This window comes from Anser anser (genome assembly GCF_964211835.1).
Source record: "Anser anser genome assembly, chromosome: 4".
In the NCBI taxonomy this organism is placed as follows: domain Eukaryota; kingdom Metazoa; phylum Chordata; class Aves; order Anseriformes; family Anatidae; genus Anser; species Anser anser.
This window is the reverse complement of record NC_139724.1, coordinates 10,220,114-10,241,601: the sequence shown is the minus strand read 5'-3', so window position 1 is coordinate 10,241,601 and position 21,488 is coordinate 10,220,114. Positions and strand designations below refer to the sequence as shown.

At 37.3% G+C, this 21,488-nt stretch overlaps 1 protein-coding gene across 13 annotated transcripts in view; it reads left to right on the top strand.

Moving 5' to 3' along the window:
* The window catches only part of GRID2 (glutamate ionotropic receptor delta type subunit 2), an 804,597-nt gene that overhangs the window by 497,851 nt on the left and 285,258 nt on the right, over positions 1-21,488 (top strand). For all 13 annotated transcript variants that reach the window (XM_083834802.1, XM_083834813.1, XM_083834803.1 and 10 more), the window contains one exon: positions 3,486-3,691. In XM_083834802.1, coding sequence (XP_083690928.1) covers positions 3,486-3,691 — 206 coding nt within the window. The remainder of the gene's footprint in view (positions 1-3,485; positions 3,692-21,488) is intronic.

The following is a 21,488-nucleotide window of genomic DNA, read 5'->3' as shown; positions in this document are numbered from 1 at the left end:
ATGGATTTATGCTATAGAATTTAAATTTTAATAAAAGTTTTCCCGTAAAATTCATTTCCTCCCTGAATATTTTGATGGTATATCTAGGTCCAATCTCCATATGCTCAGTATACTTCGTTAATTTGGACTCTGAGGGTTTTTAATCCAGTTCTTACTCCATTTGTCTGGATGCTGAATAATTCACAGAGTGGGTGAGCCCCAGGAACTTCAGAATGAAGGAGTTAAAGTGGAAGGAAGTTATTTTAAAGAAGTTATTTTACCATTTGCATAAATCGAAGCATATTTGTAGCCGTTCAAATAATCTTGTTGTTTCTTAAATTGGTGTTCAAAGTGCCCAAAAAAAAACAACAAAAAAAACCTAACATCTCTGATTAGATTGATTTTAATTTTCCTGATTTAGATATTAAATAGAAGCTGTAATTAGTATATGATTCTCTTATAGAACTTTATTTTTAGCATAAGCATGTATTTTATTTGTGTTTAAACTATTCTTGAAGTGTAATACTTTAGTAATACTGGTGTTTCGGCAGTCTTTGAAGGCTGGTGTTGCTGTGCTGAATGCTGTTTCTAGCCTAAATTTCTGTCCAGTGTGCAGTATTTTAGAGCTCTAGACGAGAGACCCAACTTTCTGGTGGTGGCAGACTGACTTCTAAGACTAACGCTGTTGAATTATTTTTGTGGGCTGCTTGGCTCTAAGCTGTTACATGGCCAGGTCTTTGTGTTTGGAAGTGGCTTTGGGAATCTGTTGCCTGATGGCTGCTTGGGTGGCTGCTTGTAATGCTCTTTAGCTGGAACATCTTTGCAGAGAATTTTCTTTACTGTGGAGACCAAGCTTTGTTTTCCTCATGCTAGTCTTTGTTGCCAAAAATAAGTGGATCAAGATGGGAATGTCTTTCTATGCCTCAGGTCTTTTTGACTGTGCCATTGGAGTTCTCTGAAACCCAGAACCTCTCAGTTACTTTATTTTACCCAAGCCTGAAATCAAATGGCACCATCACCCGTGTTTGTTAGCACCTTTAAACTTCAGAGTGTGTTGCCTCCTCCCCAGTCTATAAACGCAAAGGTAAACAGAGCATTGACTAAGGTTGGAAAAGAGGAAAGCTTGCCTTTAGTTTTAGTAAAGTTCTTCCAGCAGTCAGCATAGAGACTTCTAGCTCAGGTATTTTCAGCTTTTCCCCTCAGGCTCATCACGTCTAGATGTCGGAGCGTTGCTGTTAGACTCCTCAGACCATGTAGGGTTCGTCTGCTGTGGTCACTGGCCAGGCCTCAGCTGCTCTGCTCTTGTACTTTCCCAGTCACATTTTCCATGCTAAATCCACATGCGATACCTCCCAAATCTTCGCAGGGGTGTATCACACAGGTTTCCCTGCCATGTTGTGGATGCTTTGCTGGGGGCGAGGAAGGGGGGAACACACAATCCTCCCCTGCAGCCCAACCTTTTGTGAATCCACAGGACTGATACGGAGCAGCGAAGCTCTGGGAGTACTGCTGTCTCAAAGGCTAGAGGAGGCTCCTGGGGTCTAGGCAGCTTTTGGGAAAGGTATTTAAAAGGTTTTCTCACAATATTTTTCTCAAAAGGGCTGATTTTCATTATTTCTTCTAGGCTTAAAATGGACTTCGGTCCCTCTAAAGGCCATTGCCTGTCAGTGTACTCCTGTGAGAATGTAGTTACTGCAGTCCTGATAAAGTAAAACAACAGGAATGTGCTCTGCTATTCTCTGTGGTTTGTCGTGGTGTTGCTCTGAGCTGTTATCACAATGTGCCAGCATGGTATCACTTTTAGCTCCTGCAAAATAAGCCGCCATAAGGGTCATCTGAGAGCCCTTTCCTGCTTGAGCCTGTGGCTGTTTGTGTAACATCTCTTCTGGGGCTCACAGTCTGCCATGTTCAGGCATCCGTCCAGTCTGCTGTGATTTTCAAACCTTTTGCAGTCCTCCCATGTCATATGAAAACTGCATCTATAGAGTTCACTGTAGCATAAATGCTTTTTAGGTTCCCCATTCCATAGTATGATTAAATGAAGAAGGGAGTGAGAGAAGCCTCAGAGCAACCAAGCACTCATGACAATCTAGTTGGAAGCCTTCTCAGATACTAGACATTTCCTGAAGAAAGAGGTGTGATCAGCCTGTGGCCTCGGGTGTGACCTTTCCCTGGAAAACAAGTGATCCAGACAAAGACAAGGCACTGGTAGAGCACCACAGTTGTAGGAGGGAGGCAGAGCAGAGACTGCAGTCCTCCAGGGATGGGATTTAATATCATGCCCCTAATGCCTGTGCCCAACCATATCTGTTGTGTCATCAGCCTCTCAGGCTGCGTCTTGTTCTCTAAATGGGATCAGATTGGTCTGTGGGAGGCTGGTGCACAGGGAGGGAAGGATATTCTGCTGTGTCCTCTGGGAGAGCGGGTCTGAGTGACTGCACATCAGGGAGCTGGTGCCTTGTTTGCACAAAAAAGATTTAGAAACCGCAGTGGTGAATAAGGGTCAGAAAGGGAGGACTCAGGATTACCCTGAGGCCCACGAGATCCTGCTCTGACTTGGGAAGTCATCGAGTGACTTTAAACTGGAAGATTCTAGTTTTTATTTAAATAAAACCATTCAAAAGAGGGGGGAAACCAAAACTACCCCTTTTTGCTCTTGGCTGTGAAATTCCGTAATGGAAAAGGCTTCCACCAGCCTGAAGGTAGCATCTCAATGTGAGACCACCCAGCCATTTCTGTCCAGGGAACATTAAAGATATTACGAGGTGGTGGTGGTGGTGAAAATACTTAGTGTTTTGTGGACCAGTTCTCCCTTTGTGACTCACTTTTAAAGAAGGATTTACTTGGTATGAGCCAGAAGGCTCTGCTAGAGCAGTTGGAAGACTTAAATTCAGCCAGTGGTGGCAGCATCAGACTAGAGCAGGAAGTACCGTTGCAACTATGTCTGCCTTTTGTTTTGTTTTTCAAGGAAATAAACAACTGTGCAATTTAGAACGACTTTAAGACTTTTTAATGAGCTTCATTTAGTTGAAGCTACATAGTGTTGCTGTGGGTAACATAATTTTGAGTCCAGCGATAAAAAGTATCTACTTTCCTTCCTCCCACTTCCAAGTTTCTCAGACAACCCTTACTCAGAGGAAGGCAATATAAGTTGCAGTCATCTTAGCTTCACTGCTACTTACGGATTTTAGCATGAAAATCCTGTATGGAACTAGCATAACAATTGACTGGCCAAATTAGGAAAGTTGCTAGAAATATTTATTGGTTTGGTTTTCAGTGGTACTTTTGGACAGGAGCTGGTGTGTAGCCATTGTTTCTTGTATTTTAGCACTATAAGAAATGCCACAAGCATAGCTCAGGGAAGAGCTCCAGTGAATTTTAAGTTAAAGCCCAGAGGGATCTACCTGATACTGAACAAAGCATTTTTGTGAGAGAAGCTGAATGGCTTTTTGTGTCTTTTATTCCGCTTACCAATTAACATCTTGCTTGGCTTTTGATTTTCCTAGATATCCGTGGAATACAAGAGTTTTTGGACAAAGTATCTCAGCAGGGAATGGATGTAGCATTGCAGAAAGTAGAAAACAACATAAATAAAATGATCACAGGGCTCTTTGCCACTATGCGAATAGAAGAACTGAACCGCTACCGGGACACTCTGAGACGGGCTATTCTTGTGATGAACCCCTCGACAGCCAAGTCATTCATAACAGAGGTATGTGTTCAGCAGTGGTAACTTCTTACTCGGTTTATAAAGTCAGCAACTTTTTGTCAAAAGATGCAATTTGTTTGTGTTTATTTAAAAAAAATATATTTAAATATCCTCTCTTTAAAGATCGTCATGTACGGGTATTTTTTTATGCCTGTAAATGTGCCTACAAAGCAATATAACTACATTCTGCACGAACAAAAGCAGTTAGGAAATACACAGAAGAATTAGCCCTCCAACTTCTTTTTTCAGGCTTATGGGTATTGTACTGCAATTTCCTTGCTCTTTGCATTCATTGCTTTAAAAAAAAAAAAGCCAACTTTACAGCTGACAGTTTTATAGTTTATAGTTTTATAACTTTTTAGTTATATAGCATATGCATTTGTGGATAAAATCTGTTTACTTGATGGGCACTTTATCTTTTATAAAAAATAACGTTTGATAATGATCTGTTATTTACACGTGGGTAGTAGTAAGGTAGTGGAATGCGTGAAGGATTGGATCTGACTGAGGAATGTTAGATTATAAACTAATATTCTGCTTACATATTTAAACAAAAATTGCAGGCAGCATGCACGGTTTTCGAAAATTTCATCATGATTTAGAGATAGAAGACTTGTGCAGAGCATTTGGCCATGACTTGCATAATTTATCTTTTAAATGTGTGGCGTAGTTCTCTTTACACAACACCGATATTTCTCCTGTGTATTTATTTATTTATTTATTAAATGTGTTTGCTCTGTTCATAATGAACCTGTGGTTGAAAGTACCTTTTTTTTTTTTTTTTTCCCCTGGTCCACAGAAGTATACTTTCTCTCTACAATAATTTCCCTTTGGATATATTCGTAACTTCTTTTTTTATTTTATTTTTTATTATTATTTTTTAACTTTTGTATTACGTGGGTTTTCAGAAATTCAGGCTCAAAAACTGTGTGTTTGCAGTCTCAACTAAAAGTTTTTTGGGGGTAGGTTTTCTTTTTTTTTATTTTTTATTTTTTTGGCTAGGCATTCTGCTGTCATTACACACTCAAGCTTGCTAATTTTGAATAATGAGGGTTTGCTGCACTATCCAAATGTTTGCAATGCCTTATAAGATGTAAACAGTTTGTGTGAATGTTATAGATTGTTCTGCATTGTTTTTATCACCCAAGTCACAAATGTCTTATTTTTCAACAAGTGGCATTGTTAGATATTTCATACTTCAACCTGAAAGCAGAAGGATTCAGGACTCTAACTATAATAACTCAGTGAGACAAAGCTCCTATGTTGTTCATAAAGAAAAACACTCTTTTAAAGAAAATAAATTTGCTTTAGCATCATTTATTTTTACAAACAGAAGCATAGTAAGAAAGTTATTGTTATCTTTTGAGGTCGCAGGCACTGAGCTTTTAAAATATTAAAAAAAAATAAAATAAAAGCTGTATAACTAAAACAATGTCCAATATTGCCAAGAATGTAAGCAATTTCTTTTAGAGTTCTCACTTTAGCATTGGCCATCCTAAAATAAAATACGACTGTGATTTCTCCTTTCCTGGTATGACTATCAGGAAAGGTCATTGTCTGCTTTTGTGAGTAAGGTTCAAACAGAGAGTCTCGTATCAGATGCTACATTACAGGTTTTGCCAGCGTTTATTTGGGGTATGATGCGTGGCTGGTAAAACTGGCAGTGAAAGCCTCTCAATAGGAGGAGTTACACAAATGGAAGTGCATTACTGCCTGTACTTTGTTTATCTTCAAAATCAGTGCTTGTGCAAGAAGAAATTTTCTGGGATAGCTTTGCCAATGGATAGTCAAAATCTGTTAATTTGCAGTTGAAGCAGAAGCTGTACCTTCTGGACAAAGAAGTGATGAAGCATATGGATTGCCAATGGGTTAAGACATTAATTCCTACACGATCCAAGTGTGGACATGCTTATTCCAAAGAGTGTGCCTTGTGCCTCAGCAGTCTAACCTTGTAATTCAGCGTAACGTAGTGGAATTAGAACATAAAACATACGCAGTTAATAAGTAACAAATGCATATGTAGACAAGCCTTCTTTTTTATTTTTTTTTAATCTGTTTAAAAATATTTTATGGCTTCTCTACCCAGGAGATGTATTTAAGTTGCCTAGTAAGATGTCAGCCTCTCTCCCTAGGCCTCACATACTCTGTGCTTCTCAGTCCCTTCTTCTTGGACGACTAATTTGGCTGAACCCCCTCATTGTTTAGCTGAGAAGAGGGTTCATTCACTCTGCAACAGCTGTAGTAAGCGTGGGCTTGATTACTATGCAAGTAACAACTTTTCCAGGGTAAATAGACAGAAGCTTGTGTAAATAGGCAGTCTGCAAATCAGAGATTCCTTGTGGTAGAATTTATCTTTGCTCTGACTCATTGAAATATTTATTTTTAAGTAAGAGCGTGCTGGGTTTGAGCTTTCTATTTTGTTTTGTTGGTATTTTGCTTGTTTGATTTAAAAAGCATTGCCTTTTGTGTTGGGTCTTAGCTGATCCCTTCTTTCTCTTCAGCTTTTATATCTCTGGAGCTTGCAGAGATGAGATCTCTGCTTTTATACAAAAGAAAATGGAGACTAGGATGTAAACACACTGTTCTGACTATGGAGATAAAAAAAAAAAAGTTGCATATTAATTTGTCCTCTGTGGGCATGAAAAGGCAGGGACACTTGGGAAGTGGAGAGGTATCTCTCTCTCCTTTTTGGCTGTAGGATTAATATAAAGAGAAAGGTAGAGACCATCCAAATTCTCTAATGTCGTTCATTGCTTTGAGCCCAGAGGATGGAGGGAAATTCTGCTTAAACAGTGATATTTGTGGGGCTACAGACTGGAGATGCATGGAGCAAGCAGTGACTGGGACTACTTCCCAAAAGAGTTTATGGAAAAATCTGTAAAAATCCTATGCCAGGGATCTAGCAGTGACTTGTTCAGTTTTCAGTAGGGTAAGGTATTTATGTACCCGCAAATAATCATCTAGGTCCCATACATGAAGCAAAATACTCCCATCCAAACTTATTATTACTGAAAAGCACCTTACAACCAACCCTTTAACACAAAAATGGTTATGCTACAATAGTGCTGGTGACTGATGTGAACAGTATGCTGCTTGTTTGCTATTTATTTTTTTATTTATTTATTTTGCATGTGTTCTTCTGAACTGTGATGAACTTCCAGGATGTGAAAAGCTATATGGGGGAAGAGGAAAAGGAATAGGATGTCCCTGCAAGCTCAGCAAAAGGGCAAAAGTCCAGGGTCAAGCGTTAGAAGAAAAGATAAAAATCACCTGATGCTTTAGCAAAAGAGCAGGGATTCTGGGACAAGAAAAATTCTGTCCCCATGCCAGCCTTGGTGGGAAGGCATTTCAAAACCATTAGGAAAGGGGAGAGGGAAACCACCCTCATGTTGAGCCTGCTTTGCAAAGCCAGGACCATGTGTGAGAAGGGCAGTGACAGCTTTCAGAAACAGGTGAGAACACTTCCAAACTTCTTGTCATGCAAGTACAGTAGTATGCAAGTGAAAGAGAAAAATGAATCTTTATAGAGCAAATATAATTTTAAAATGAGTTGTTACTGAACCTTCGCTGCGTTATTTTTTCTAATGGTTACTGTGAATAGAACAAGTAGTAACATTTATTCTGTGAAATTACATTGTTCCTTGTGGCAAGTGTCGTCCTTTTTATTATGTCATCTGTTGGAAATAATAGGAAATTTAAACTTAAGCATTTCAAAAAATAAAGCTTTTTTGATGTAGTGACATGGTTTTACCAGATTTCAACTTCAGATCTGATCATGCCGCAAATCAGATCTTTTAGATCAAAGATGGGGATTTGCTTTAGTGTTACATAGCTCTCTAAGCAGGCTTATTTCTTTAAGCAACTCGTTTACTGTGAATTAGAAGAGTCTATTCAACTTTTTATCCACAAAGTTTATTCAGCCTTTGTGTGTCCAAGGTCCATGGACCTCTCTCTTTTTTTTTTTTTTATCATTTTCTGTGATGCTGTTCGCATCAAGTTTTACATGTTACTTCAGTGTTTGGCTGTGTTTTGTTCTTTTTATTAATAAAGAAAAATAGAGAAAAATGTGATATATAGTTAAGAGATGAAGAGAATTCAGATGAAAATAGAAGATAAGGATCAGAGTGGTGGATCTGGTGCTACTTCCACTGAAATCTGTTGCCAAGTTTTGGTGGGTTTCTGTGGGAGCAAATAGTAATGTTGTTTGTTCAGTCATGAATGGATTACATACATCAGAGAACATGGAAGACTCCAGATAAATATCAAATACATATAACCAGCTCTGGAGAAGGCAATATCATCTAGGGCATTCTTTAATTGCATGTGCTAGGTGGTACCCTGCCTCTATTTGTGGCACAGCTGAACTTGTAGATCAGCTGTTAGCTACTGTTTGCCATGGATGCCTCTTTAAAATCTTGTAAATCTGAGCCCCCGATCTTCTGACAGGAATTCAGTTTTGCTAGAAGAGATGATCTTCAGAGGCTAAAACCAAATCTTACACTGTCAGTGACTATGTTTTCTGCTATATTTTTATTGTAAGCAAGCTGAATGCTCTATTCTTTAAGGTTTTCTTTCTCAACAGTTTTTTTTGTTTGTTTGTTTTTTCAAAGCGTGTTTGAGTTTTTTAGACCAGCACTCTCCTCAAGAGCACTTGCTTTTTCGAGAGTCCATTCTCTATGTCGCAGCTTCTGGTGAAAAAAAAAAAAAAAAACAGTCAGCATGCCCCACTGTAATTTGCTGTTACTGACAATCTAATTAAATATGTTCTTTTTTGTTGTTGTTGTTGTTGTTTTGTTCTTTCTATAGTATTAAACACAGAATATATAGCTGAAAACTGAGCTAGAGGCTTAAAGGATTTTTTGAGCTCTCAGGATCTTCCAAATCCCTTTACTGTTCAGCATGCTAAACATGTCAAAACTTTCATCCTTTAAATGTAGCAGAAGACTCCTTTGTGACCTTTTTTTTTTTTTTTTTAACCTGCAAGAAGGGAAGCAGGGGTCCTTGAGGTTTCCAGATTTTCACCTTTCAGTTAAAATCTGAGCAAATCTTGGATGTACTGTTTAGTCCAATTTCCTGGCTTTTCATGCTCCTGCAGCCTTTGCTGTAGGCCATTCAGCTGACGAATGATGTGAAAGCACCCACCATCTTCCAATTCTTGATGAATGGAGTGGTGTTGGTATAGCTTTTCTATGCACCTGCTTGCCATAGGCACATGTTCAAAGATGAGACATTTTAGTCACAGGCAAATGAGAGAGGAAAGAAAGTTTCAGTGCTGAAATAAGTTAGCTTCAAAGGGATTTGTATCACATGCATTGTCACCGTGACTATAACCTGAAGCAGTCCATTCTGTTTCTGTATTTTCAGTAAAGCATCAGGAGGAGAGTGAAATTAAGGTTCACAGTGTAGTGATAGGATACTTGAGGGCAGCATGAAGCTCTTGCTGTACCTAATACGGTTTATTTTACTATCTAAAATGAACAGAAAACATCGAGGGAAATCTATTCCAACACAGTGTCTAGATCTGCCTTGAAGAATAACATGGAGCAGGCAGCCATCTGCAGGTCCTTTGCACTGATATGGGTTTTAGAACTGGGGTTCTACCTTGCTGTTTCTGAAAAGTAAGGTAGCGGATCAGTAAGGTAGAGCTCAGCTGGTATGTTTGGGTTGGCTGTATGTTGGTCCTGTTTCTTAATTAGAATTGATAATCAGAGCAGCTAGGGAGAACCAGAATACAGGCATGCTTATCTTGCAACCAGCTATGCCTCCCATGTTTATGTGATGTGAAAAGTGAGACAAAAGCCTGCCTGATGTTATAAGTCTAATGGTACCAATATACCATAGTTATCTATGCTTTATAAGCTTTTCTGTGTTTCTGATGGTACAAGGAGAGCCTCAATGAAGGGTCTGTCAAAAAACAAATGAACTGGAGCATTTGTTTATTTTACAATGCATCACAGCACAGTTGAGGTTGGAAGGGACCTCTGGGGTCACCTTGTCCAACAACCCTGCTTATTTCTGCATTTATCTTCTTTCTGGATTTTCTTTTGATTTTTTAGTGTTTATTGTGACAGTAGGTGGTGTTTAATGACATGATATTTATTATAGATTAATATTGGCGTGATGCTGGTTTCTATCCTATAGCAGAGGATAGCAAAGTTGCAAGATCTGAATCAGGTCTACCTCTCTGCCAACAACAAAACCTGTAGTTTATTATTTTGTTCCTAAAAGCAGAACTTATTTTGTTAATAATAATAATTTTAAAAAAAAGTACATTCATTATATACATGTATACTTAACAATGTGCATGACTGTAATTGTTCTGTCTTGTTATTGATACAAATATTTACACTATCATCGTTTTAGTAGTTACACAATAAAATGCCTCATCCCTCAGTATAGTAAAACAAGAGAAACAAATTCCCTGCTGGATGTAAACTTTGACCAGTACTCTCGATTTGAATCTTTCTACTTGAAATTTTAGAACCAACTAATGATCTACATCTCTTCATCTATCCCTAATTCTCGTTCTGTCCCAAACTGTAAGTTTCAATCCAGATTCATGAGTCTCGGCACATTACAATTCACAAGTCTAGTTTCATTACAATTTCATAAGTAATTTATTGCAAATGTTGAGAAAACCTATAGTTGAACTGCTAGTGATTTCATCTGACAAAAAAAAAAGAAAAGCTTTTGCATTTAGATATTGAGTAGAAGATGTAAGATGTACTTTATGAGCAACTTGTTTGCTGTTGTGCAGACAACTGTTTGGTTATGCGTTCCTATAAATTTCTTTCTGTTAATGTAGATGGCATTTAATGACTTACTCATTGCCGTTCTCTTCTTTGGACCTTGCTTGTTGCTGGGTGTCATGTTCTCTTAACTAAAATAAATAATTGAGAGGCTGAGCTCCCATGATTTTTAAAGATCTAATAACTAATAACTTTTTTTTTTTTCTGTTTGGGTTGACTGTTATTTCTCCTGCTTTCTTAAATTGCTATCACGGTTGATTATATTCTGCTTTTATTATACCAGAGATTTTAATTGGATCTGATAGTCTTGGTTACTGCTTATCCTTCCTCCCTGCTTTTATAGCTTCACTATAAACACCTCTGTTGTGTTCCTCCTGAGACAAATGTCTTGCCGTGGAGAGCAAATTGCTTCAACCAGCCAAACAGAAGTATAAAAAAATAATAATAATAATAAAAAAGGAAAGCTATAAAACACACTAATGAAACAATGTAACAAAGCTATTATATGCACATTGATAGAGACAGTCAGTATATTAAAGTATGTTATTTTCCATGGAGCTGAGTGTGGCTGTCTGATTCATGTAGACGTTATAAAAAGCCCGTTCTGAACATCTGCAAAACTAATACGTAGTTGACGGCCACAGGTTGAGTGCCTTTTTGAAGTAAAATGACAGCTAGAGAGGATTAACTTAAAGGGGTGATAAGATTTGACAAAACTATTTCTAATCCAATTCTTCCTCCAAAGTCATGTAGCCTGACTGGCAGAGCAGCTCTACTTCCTTCCTTTTCACCAGTAAATGGAGGCACAGCCAGTGCATTAGCCTACCTAGGCTGCCTTGAAATATAACTAATTTCCAAGTTACAAGAAAATTCAGTGTTGAATGTTTCTAGCCCTGAAGCACAATTGACTCATAATCAATTAATATCTAAATTATTTTGTCCATCTGTTAGACTGAATTGAGGAGAACTAATAGTCATTAGTTCTTTTATTTTAAAAGTTTTCCCTGTGGTAATGATGAAATTATGCCATTACTTTGTTCTAAAGAAAAAAAAAAAAATCCCTATTCTAGTGTTAGCTTGTAAATTACTTATGATATTTAGCTGAGAAGGATCTCCCACATTTTCACCTTTTTTCAAAATGTATGTTGTAGTTTTAGTCTGGTTGTAGTATTTTTTGCCATGTATACATCAGCAAATCTGCATCAATTTAAATTCTTTAAAATTTGGTGAACCAAACTGGATAATTATCTGCAAATAGATTAGCAGTACATTAATAAAAAAATGCTTAGTTACGTCACTAGGAGCAATTGCCATAAGAATGGGAACCTCAAGATTGAGCATGTTTTTGTGGATACTTCATAATCAGCAGTGATATTTTTAAAGACTGTTAAGATAATTTATGCTAGTTTGGAAGCACTTAGCAGACAGTAGCTGACTTTGTGGTCTCCACAGAGCTTAAGAAGATGTGGACTGTTGCTATGAAGAGATGATTTCTGTATTAAGCAGTACTAATTTTTCAACTTCCAACATCATATTTCCCTAGTTGGGACTTGTATTATTTAGCTCATTTATAAATGATTTCAAAAGATTTGTTTTTGTCCAGGATGCTCTCATTTCAAATGGAAAATAAATTAATGGTTGTGATTCATCTCAAAATTTCCATAAATGAAAATAACAGCTGCTTCTGCTGATTGTAAGAGTAGATGCAAAAAGTATGACTTTAATTTTGTAAAAACATGCTATCTACTGGTTTCCTTTGCCATCCACTTATCTTTTAATAAGAGCCCTGTGCTTCCTTGGAGGGTTCACTCATTTTATCTCTACTTACAAGTGACTAGGCAGCCAGCACTACTGAAGCTGTTGATAAACCCAAATTCTGCAGAGAAAAAACATAGACTACTCTATGGAAAAAAACAATATTACTCTAAGTATTGATTACGAAAAAGCTAATTACACAAGTACTAAAGTTTGTTCATGTCAGATTACCCAGCTTTGGGATGTTGGTAACCTTTTCTTAGACCAGATTATCTGGTGTAAATTGCCAGAAAATTTGTCCTGATAAATAAAAGAAAACAGGGTAATATGAAACAGTAAGTAGATGGTGCCTCCTATGGTGTTACTTCTTCAGGATCCTCTATAACAGCACTTGCCACAAAGCTGCTCAGTGCCCTTCTTTGGGATTTTGACTGCACCCTTTTGCTTCTGGCATGTTCAGTGGTGACCCATTAGTTAGCTCTGGCAGTGGCTGCAATACATGATAACTGTTGAACCTGAATGTTGAAGAGTGGTCAATTTTCTCAAACAGTATGAAGAAAAGAGATACCATACTCCAGACCCTGTTAGATTTTCTTGAAAGGTGTTCTTGAGAACCACATGAGATTTGCTGGGGAAGGGAACCTGTATTTATCTTAAGATGGATACATATCCATCCATACGTAAGTTCATATAATTCAGAGTAAATAATGCGTGGGAAGCAGTAGGAGTTCAGGCTGTCAGCAAAAATTAATTTAAGCATCAGCGACTGGACATGAAAACACAGGGAGAAAGAAAAAGAGAAAATGGAAGTCTGCAATGTGATACTATTAACCTGCTGTGTTAAATGAGGAAAGAGGTCTGTTTTGTCTGGTCTTTTGTGCTTTACCTGGCTTCTGAGCTGGCATTGCTGAAGAGTTGGACAGCCACAAATTCAGAAGAGATTAAATGAAGTGACTGATTTTTTGTCAGCTTTCTTTACGAATTGGTAAATAAAGTAGTCTTAAAGAACAGTTCACATACAGTATTCATTTAGTTATAGAGGCGCGAGGGCAGGAGCTCCTTTTAATTCCTCCTAAGACAGTTGGAGAGTGCATTGAACAAGAAACTGGGGGGATGTAGAGGAGGAAATGGAGAATGGGAAGAGGTAATTCAAACTTTCTCAAATTTCAATCAAACCAGTGCTGGAAGCAGCTTCCCACAAGCTCTGATTTAAGCAGAGAAGTATAAAAATAAAGTACTTGGCATTTTGAGATACTCTGAAGAGTGAAAGTTTTTCACGTATGATACCCTTAAAACAGAATTCACATTTGAATCGCCTGGAAATGTATGAACAAAGAGAGATAATGTGTCCTGAGAGCCCTTGCATCTTTCAAAGGTAGATATGTATTTCTTAAATAAACACTTTAATACAGAAATTTTCTGCTCTCAGATGAGAGGGGCTGCTGGGTCTACAAAATTGCTGGTTCATGGACAACTCTTCAGCTGAGGCTCATAACATCTCCAGCATTTGCAACTGACAGCATGGTGCAGATGTACTTTGTGGATGCTTTAGGGTACTTTGGGTTACAACGTCTCCAGGTGCTTCAACATTCTGTCAAGGGCAGAATGTCACTTTCTGTCTCTTTAGCTGATCATTTCGATGTTGAGCTCTTTCTTTAAATCTGAGTGGTACAGTAGTTCCTAGTCCACTTCAAAGAGTGATTTAATGTTTCAGTCTGGCCATAAACCATTCTGTGGTTTATAAAATATCTGAGTCATCTCTGCATTCTTGATGGAGATCTGTTTCTCTGATTGCTCTGAGATGGTATGGTCTCATATGAGGTTCGATGGTGGTCTGGAGGGTAGGTAGTGCATGCTTAGCTGTTTCTCATTGTGGTTATCTGTCAGACTCTAAATTGGGCAACTTTGAAGAAGTAGTGTGTGACAACCATCAGCCAGGTTTGAACTGTGCAATTTATAGCCGAGCACATTGGCTAGTGTTGGAAAAGCCAAGTAGCAGGTCCAGCCCATATTCTGCAAATCACACAGAAAAGCTTGCAAAACACACTTACCAGCTGTGTACTTAAAATGTGTAAATTGCAACACACTTCATGTCTCCTGTGAACTTGAATTCTGTGGGGCATCCTCATGATAGCAAGTTAAATGTGGATCTGATTTGTGCTTCTTCGATTTTTATTTTTGGCAACAGTTTGCCTTAATTTTAGGGAGTGCAAATTAATAATTACAAAATAGAATCATGTATTATTTATATTCTGTTTTACATATATTCCTCTAACATGCATAAGCCAAAAAGTGTGCTTGTAGTGCAGAAATCATGCCAGCAGTACATTGCTGTTGGAATCAGTATTTAGGGAATCAAGTTTGTGGTTTCAGTTCTGTAAATGAGTTAAATGTTGGAAACACTTCATTGATTTTTGCAGCTCAGATCCTGACTGAAGCCAGCTAGGATTTTTATATATTTTTTTCCATAAAAAAAATCTGAAGTTTTTTATGGTCTGGGCTTCCAAGACTGCTGGGCAGACTACCTGAGAGCTTGGGCCCTGAGAAGTCTTTCACAGAACTTCAAAACTTTTGGGTTTCATTCCAAGCTGGAATAAAACCAGTCTTTTAAATATCTACACTCTCTGCAGAGTTGTGTGACCTTTTTTTTCATGCTGCTCTCCTCCAGTCTTGCTTTTAATTTTACTTCCAAGCTATGCACTTTACATTTCAGTTTGGCTTATTATGGTCATGGGTCTTTCATTACTGAGAGAACATTACTGTCTTTAATATTAAAGCAATTGTGTTAGGGAGTTATTGCCAAGTGCTAAGTTTGGGGTGAAAGTACTTTTTCCTTGTCCATTTCGTCAATCTTCATTTTCATCTTGTTTAGATAGGGGTTGCCAGCCTGCCATTAATGAGCATCCTAATTAGGCTTGCAATGGTGAACCCAAGCAGACTGTCAAACCAGTGTTCAAAGAGGATGCAGAAAGCTAAGCCCTGTCATCAAATTAGTTGACAGACTTATGCAGGCTAAGGTACAGCTGGATCCACCACATACACATTGAATAAGAGAGGAGGCAGAGTAGAATGAGAGATCCCATAATGTATGACCACTTTCCCAATGCCGCTGTCTGATCATACATCACATTCACATTCATCATGTACAAAGAGAAACCCCTCAGACTGTATTCCCCAACTTTGCCATTTCCCAAAGAGTTGAACCATGAGACCCTTGGCTGTATCGAAGACCACTGAAAGATGTAAAAATTCAGATCATCATCTGACTTCTGCCCATTATCAGAAGGAAATGATCAACTGAAGAAAGAAACACGAAAATGCCTGTTCAGGTCTCAGATGTAAAGCTAGGAGGAAGGAAAATGTAATTGGATTTCTTATTTTTCCACAAAAACTTGCATATAGTATGTGTATGTATATGTATGAATAGTACAGTATTGCAGTGAGAGAACTAGGAAAGGAGTATAATGTCAGTTTTGATAACTTATGGATGCTCTTATTTGTGTTAAACTTTTTTGTAGTCTGAACATCTGAAAGAGATAAGTGAAGATTTATTTCCAGGAAGCAGTAGTAAGAGTATATGAAGTTAACTGAATTTTTATTTGAATCTAAAATTAAAACTTAAATTCAATATTGTCATTTCTGTTCACTATGCTTGTTCTATCAAGCAGCCCAATCTGAGGTTTTGTAGTGTATTGTCTCTCTGTCAGTGTAGCGATATTCCCTGAGGTATAGTTTTTAGTGTTTGCTCAAGGAATTTTTTATATTTGTGCAATACTAAAAAGATGTATACATTCAATGTATTTGGTACTTCTAATGTATGATAAAATTAAAAAAAAAAAAAGGGGGGGGAGGTCTGGGGGGAATAAGAGATATGTCTCAACTGCATACTTCCCCTTGGCAGAAGGGGAATAGAGGCATAGAATCCCCCCCCGGGAGAAATTGGTGGAGCTGCTTTTGGTTCTGACAAATATTTTCTTCTATGGATTTTAAAATAAATCCATGGGATTAGATTTCACTGTGCATATACATATATATAATAAAAGTCCAAATGACAAATTTAAGCCTGTTACAAATGTACATCCCTTTACAGGACCAGAAAGTAATATTGTGTGATGTGAAAAGCTACTTTTCAGATTGTGGTACTTGGCTCTGCAAAGATTTGAGAAAGTCAAGAAAGTCAATGAAGGGCACAGAAAATTAATGATTGTTGAAGACCAGTTTGTGTATTCATTCAAAATAATTGCATTTCCGTAGCTTGCTTCCATTCTGAACATTTAATATAGTTGATACTTCAGAATGATTTATATAATTTCCATTAAGAGCATTTTATTATTTTGACTGCTCCTTTTTCATATTTAGTTTTTTTTTTTTTAAGGTAAAATCTTCCTATAGTGAGTTTCCCTTTTACCACAATGTATTATAAAAGTCCTCTAATTTTTAGTCTTGTAAATCTTCCTTTGTCCAAGTTTTTTGAGATGCCCAATACATCAATTTCTATTTAAATCGGGTGTGTCATTTCATTTTGCCCTGTTGGCTTTCTTTGTAAAAGAAATGTTTGCATGGAAACATACACTGAATATATCTGTCATCTCATTCCTTTTCCGTATCAATTTTAGGGAAGATTTTTCTCCTCTTAGGAAAGTAGTTTGTCCATCTTCATCTTTAATTGTATAATAAGTTGCAACCAATCTGAATTTGAAATGATTGCTGCTTGATGCAGTCTTGCTTTGGATAGATACCTTTCTGCACCTTGCTGCCTTTTCTCCCATTGCTTCTGGTACCCGTATGGACCACAGCCACTAAAGCATTATCTTTGCGGAGCCCAATGCATTTGTCAGAGAGAAAAATTGGTATGCTACTCCCATTTATTTTGTATCTGATAAAATTTTCCATAACTTGTCCTTTCTGATCAGATGGCATCCTGCTTTTCATGGGGTGACCGAGTCAGATCATCCTTTGTGTCATCATCTGTTGTTGATACAAAGTCCAATTTGTGTTTTCTGTTGTTAGTGCTTTTGTTGTTGTTACTTTGTTTTCCCCCCTTCCAGGAGTTAATGCTCTGCTGACTTGAAATACCCTTCCTCCTTAGTATCACACAGTCTGCTGGCGTGGGCTGCTTTGTGAAGGAGGAAGGGAGGTTCTTCAGGTTGGATGGTAGGAGAAGGTTCTTCACTGAGAGTATCATTAGACACTGGAACAGGCTCCCCACGGAAGTGGTCATGGCCCCGAGCCTGATGGAGTTCAAGAAGTGTTTGGACAGCACTCTCAGACATGCAGTCTGATTTTTTGTGTGGACCTTTGTGGAGCCAAGAGGAGCTGGACTTGATGCTCCTTGTGGGTCCCTTCCAACTCAGGATATTCTGTGATTCTGTTCTGTGAGTCTATGATATCCTTGCAAACATCATCTATATTCTACTTTGTCTTTTGGGATATATCCAGTTCAGTCAATCTGACTTCAAGACAAAGTTCTTGGAATCTGAAGATGATGAGCTTTTGAATTTTGGAATTTGAAGATGATGAGCCTTTGTGCACTTGCCCAAGGCAACCACACCTATTGCACTCTGTACAACTACATTGGAACTTTTAGCTTCTGGTTGCTTGAAGATTTTTTGGTTTGCTTTGTTTGACCCCTGAATTAATTTTGTTGATACTTGTTTTCCTTGATACTTTACTTTTCCTCAAGAGTCAGGGTGGAGAACCCCATAATCTCCTCGCAGTTCATAGTTCAATTTCCGTTGCGGCCTGCTTCTCCTTTACCGCAGTGACTTGAGTTTGCTCTGTGGTTTATGTCCTGCAGCTCTACTTCCTCAAGGAGTTCATTTCTCAAGAATTACCCTATGGGTTTTACTATTTTGATTTCATACTAAGTGATACACAAAAATAGCAAGTTTTCACTGAGGGTAAAAACTTCATAACTTTTCCCAGAAAATTCAGCTTTTGATGGTGAAAATTTATTCTGAGGCAGAAGGCAGTATGTGAATTCAGTAGAAATTTAACACAAATAGAGTATTAGGCATTTTTCACAAAAGCATATTTCACACCAAAACATATTTCACACCAAAGCATATTTCACACCAAAGCATATCTGTACAAATAAGTAAGTTTTTCTTTTAAACAACTAATGTATTTCTAACAAAAAATATCTTTCTTGGTTCCTTTTGTATGACTTTTAAGTGATTTTCCTGGTGGTGCCTATTTTTTCAAGGAGCTCATATCTTATGATAGCTGTAGGGTGGATTTGTTTGACACAACCCACTGCTGTTAATATCTTTTGTTCAGCTTGTAGAATTTGATTCTTTTGTCACATGTCTGTACATTCAGCACAAGGGTGTTTCATTTTCTCCGCATTATTGGCATGTATTATGTTTTTCCATACCGACAATTCCCTATGAAGTTCTCTGTTTATGAACAGTAACAAAAGGTATAAATATATATTTACATCATCCCTGCAGTACATAATTATTTTAAAATACGAAGAATCACATTTAGAAAGGAAAAAGAAGTTCTGTTCTCATTGAGATTTTTGAAGGTAATAGTTTTTTTTAGTAGATAAATTCATCAACATTAGGTCCTTGTCTGTTTCATGATAGTAATTCATTAAAATCAGTGACCTTTCTACTAGATTACCAAAGTGAATTTTAGCAATATAATAGCTCTTAATAGCCCAAGCTCTCCTACAGTATGGATGGCTTTCACAGTATGGATGCTGGTGATTTGCAATTGAGCATAATTATTTCCTGCCGTCTTCTCTTTGTACATAATATCTGGACAATTATGTTTGTGAACATAAATTCAGGATATGCTCCATGCTTATGACTCAGATTTACTCTCTCTGGATCTACATCCAACTTAAATGTGTTCCCTGTCTTTCAGACATCTGTTCAATATCTAATCACCTAAACTAAATGCTCTAATCCTTATTTGTTTACTGTAGTCATTCTGGACAAGCCACTACATTCTCATACAGCCCGTATTCCTCAGTTCTGCCCTCTTTCAGGATCTTTGCACTTGTCCAATATTTTGAATATACCTAATTCTATCTGGAAAGCAACTTTGAGGTACAGACTTTCCCAGTAAAAGGTGCACAGCTATAATTTGTTCCTTGCAATTGCAAAATCTGTCTCTGGTCTTGATAAATACAATCTCACCCAGCTAGAAGCTATTCAAAATACCGGTGAAAGGTTATTTTTCTAGCTTATTGCTCTAATCATCTACCTGTTCTTGGGTATGCCTTCTTAGTGTTACAAAACACAAAGCTTTTACTTTTTTTCTTAGAGCTTTTCTTGAAGTATTTATTTTAAAGGGTGTTCAGATGTCAGCTCTTGTTTTCTTTGCCCTTCTATTATTGTTCACTGCTTTCTTTCTCAGTAGTCTTGCTTCTGACATGACTGTCCCTTGCACGTGGAAAGAGCACGCTACTAATTCACACTAAACCAGTTTTTTATCCCGCTTCAAACCTTCCTCAGAACTTTTTTGTCACCTTGCCTTTGATTAACTTGACAATGCATAGGCAGCTGTTATGCTGAGACAACTGCCTACTGTGGTGAGTAATATTCCCTTGCTTCTTTGTACTCCTCATCCACCTGTCTACCCATCTCTTTCTCTGTCTACCTACATATCTATTTTGTTTTTACACTTCAGATACTATCTTTTAGGAGGCAGGTACTCTTTCACCATTATGCACGTGCTCAGATGGGTTTTGACCTATAGGATTTCCTCTTGCAATGTGCAATGTTGCTAAGAATATACCTATGTTGAGGTCCCATACTAGCCTAATTTGTTGGCTGCTTTGGTCCCACCCTCCTCTGTTCCTAATTGCATGTTGCAGTTCCTTTGTGCCAGCTCTACCACATATTTGACTGTTTGCTGAATTGTTCCAAAATGTTAACCCAGCAAGTAATTATCCACTTTTCATGTAAGATGGCTATGATGTTACTTTCTATTAACAATCTTCGAGTACATGAAATACCTTTTTTTTTTTTACTGCATCTGTATCACCAATTAAAACTTGGATTTCAAGTATGTTTCTTGATGTTGTCATAAAAACCATGAAAGGATAAGAATATTTAATGTATCTCTAGTGTGAATCAGTTTATACAAAGAGTTATTAAATTGTCTAGAACTTGCAAACTAAATTATTACTGGAAATCCTGGAAAAAAAAATAGACAATCAAAAGCTATCTCAAGTAACAGAAAGTATGACAAAAACCTTTATAGTTAAATGTGAAAGGTAATTCCAGTAAAATTAGCACATTATGTTGTCTTACCATTATGAGGGAAGAAAGAGATTTCAGTTCCAATGGTTAATGCACTCAAATATGTTGTAACATAAAGAATGATGTTTGAAGGAACTGAGTAATACTGGGTGCGTAAGTATGTGTAGTTGTAATGACTGCATCAAGCAACTTACAACTTTTCTAATTTAATAAAATTTTATTTATTCATACGTGTCTCTCCAGTACCAGAGATGGTCATAACTCCTTGTCTTCCCAGAGTCTACTCTATCACCTATGGTTCCTCTGGGGGGGATTTTAGCTATAGAAGATATTACATGTTATTATTTCATATTTAATATTGGTAGACTAGTTCTGCTGAGTGCATACCTGAATTAGATACTATAAAAATGTAAAGGGGATTTAAAAAAAAAAAAAAAAGCCAAACAACAACAACAAAAAAATTCACAACTAAACAAAACTCTTCTATAAGGCTTAGTTCAATACTTCAATCTCAATTATGATTTGCCTCATTTGTACACATCAGCACATAGTATCTGGATATAAACTGTTACTCAGTGTGCAAATCCTAATTTAATTTCTTCTGTTGTTTTACTGCTATAGTCACCGAAGTGCTAAATTAGTGTCTAGATCTTTCTAGTATCCATTGTGGTTACTGAAACTAAAAAATACATTTGTTCATTTGAAATCCTAGGTGCTCTTCATAAACCAATCTATCAGAGAATTTCTTAAATCGTTGATAAAAGTAATAACATTTAATTTTCTGCACTTTGAACACGTTGGTTACTTGTGGTTTTCTCTCTATCGTTAGTCTCCTGTAGATAGTTGCATGTATTATGATTTATCTAGTGCAACATTACCCCCACTGTTGGCCTTCTGCATACAAGCATTCTCTGGAAAGAGAAATTAGCCTTTTGTGCTCTCATTTGTAGCATTTTCCAAAAATGAATGTGTTCTTCAATATTTGTATATTCCTGTAGAGTCAACAATGTATCTCTGGCTCTAAGGTTGCAGTTCCTCCCCTCTTGCATCTCAGATGAATTAGCTTTGACATTTCCAGTT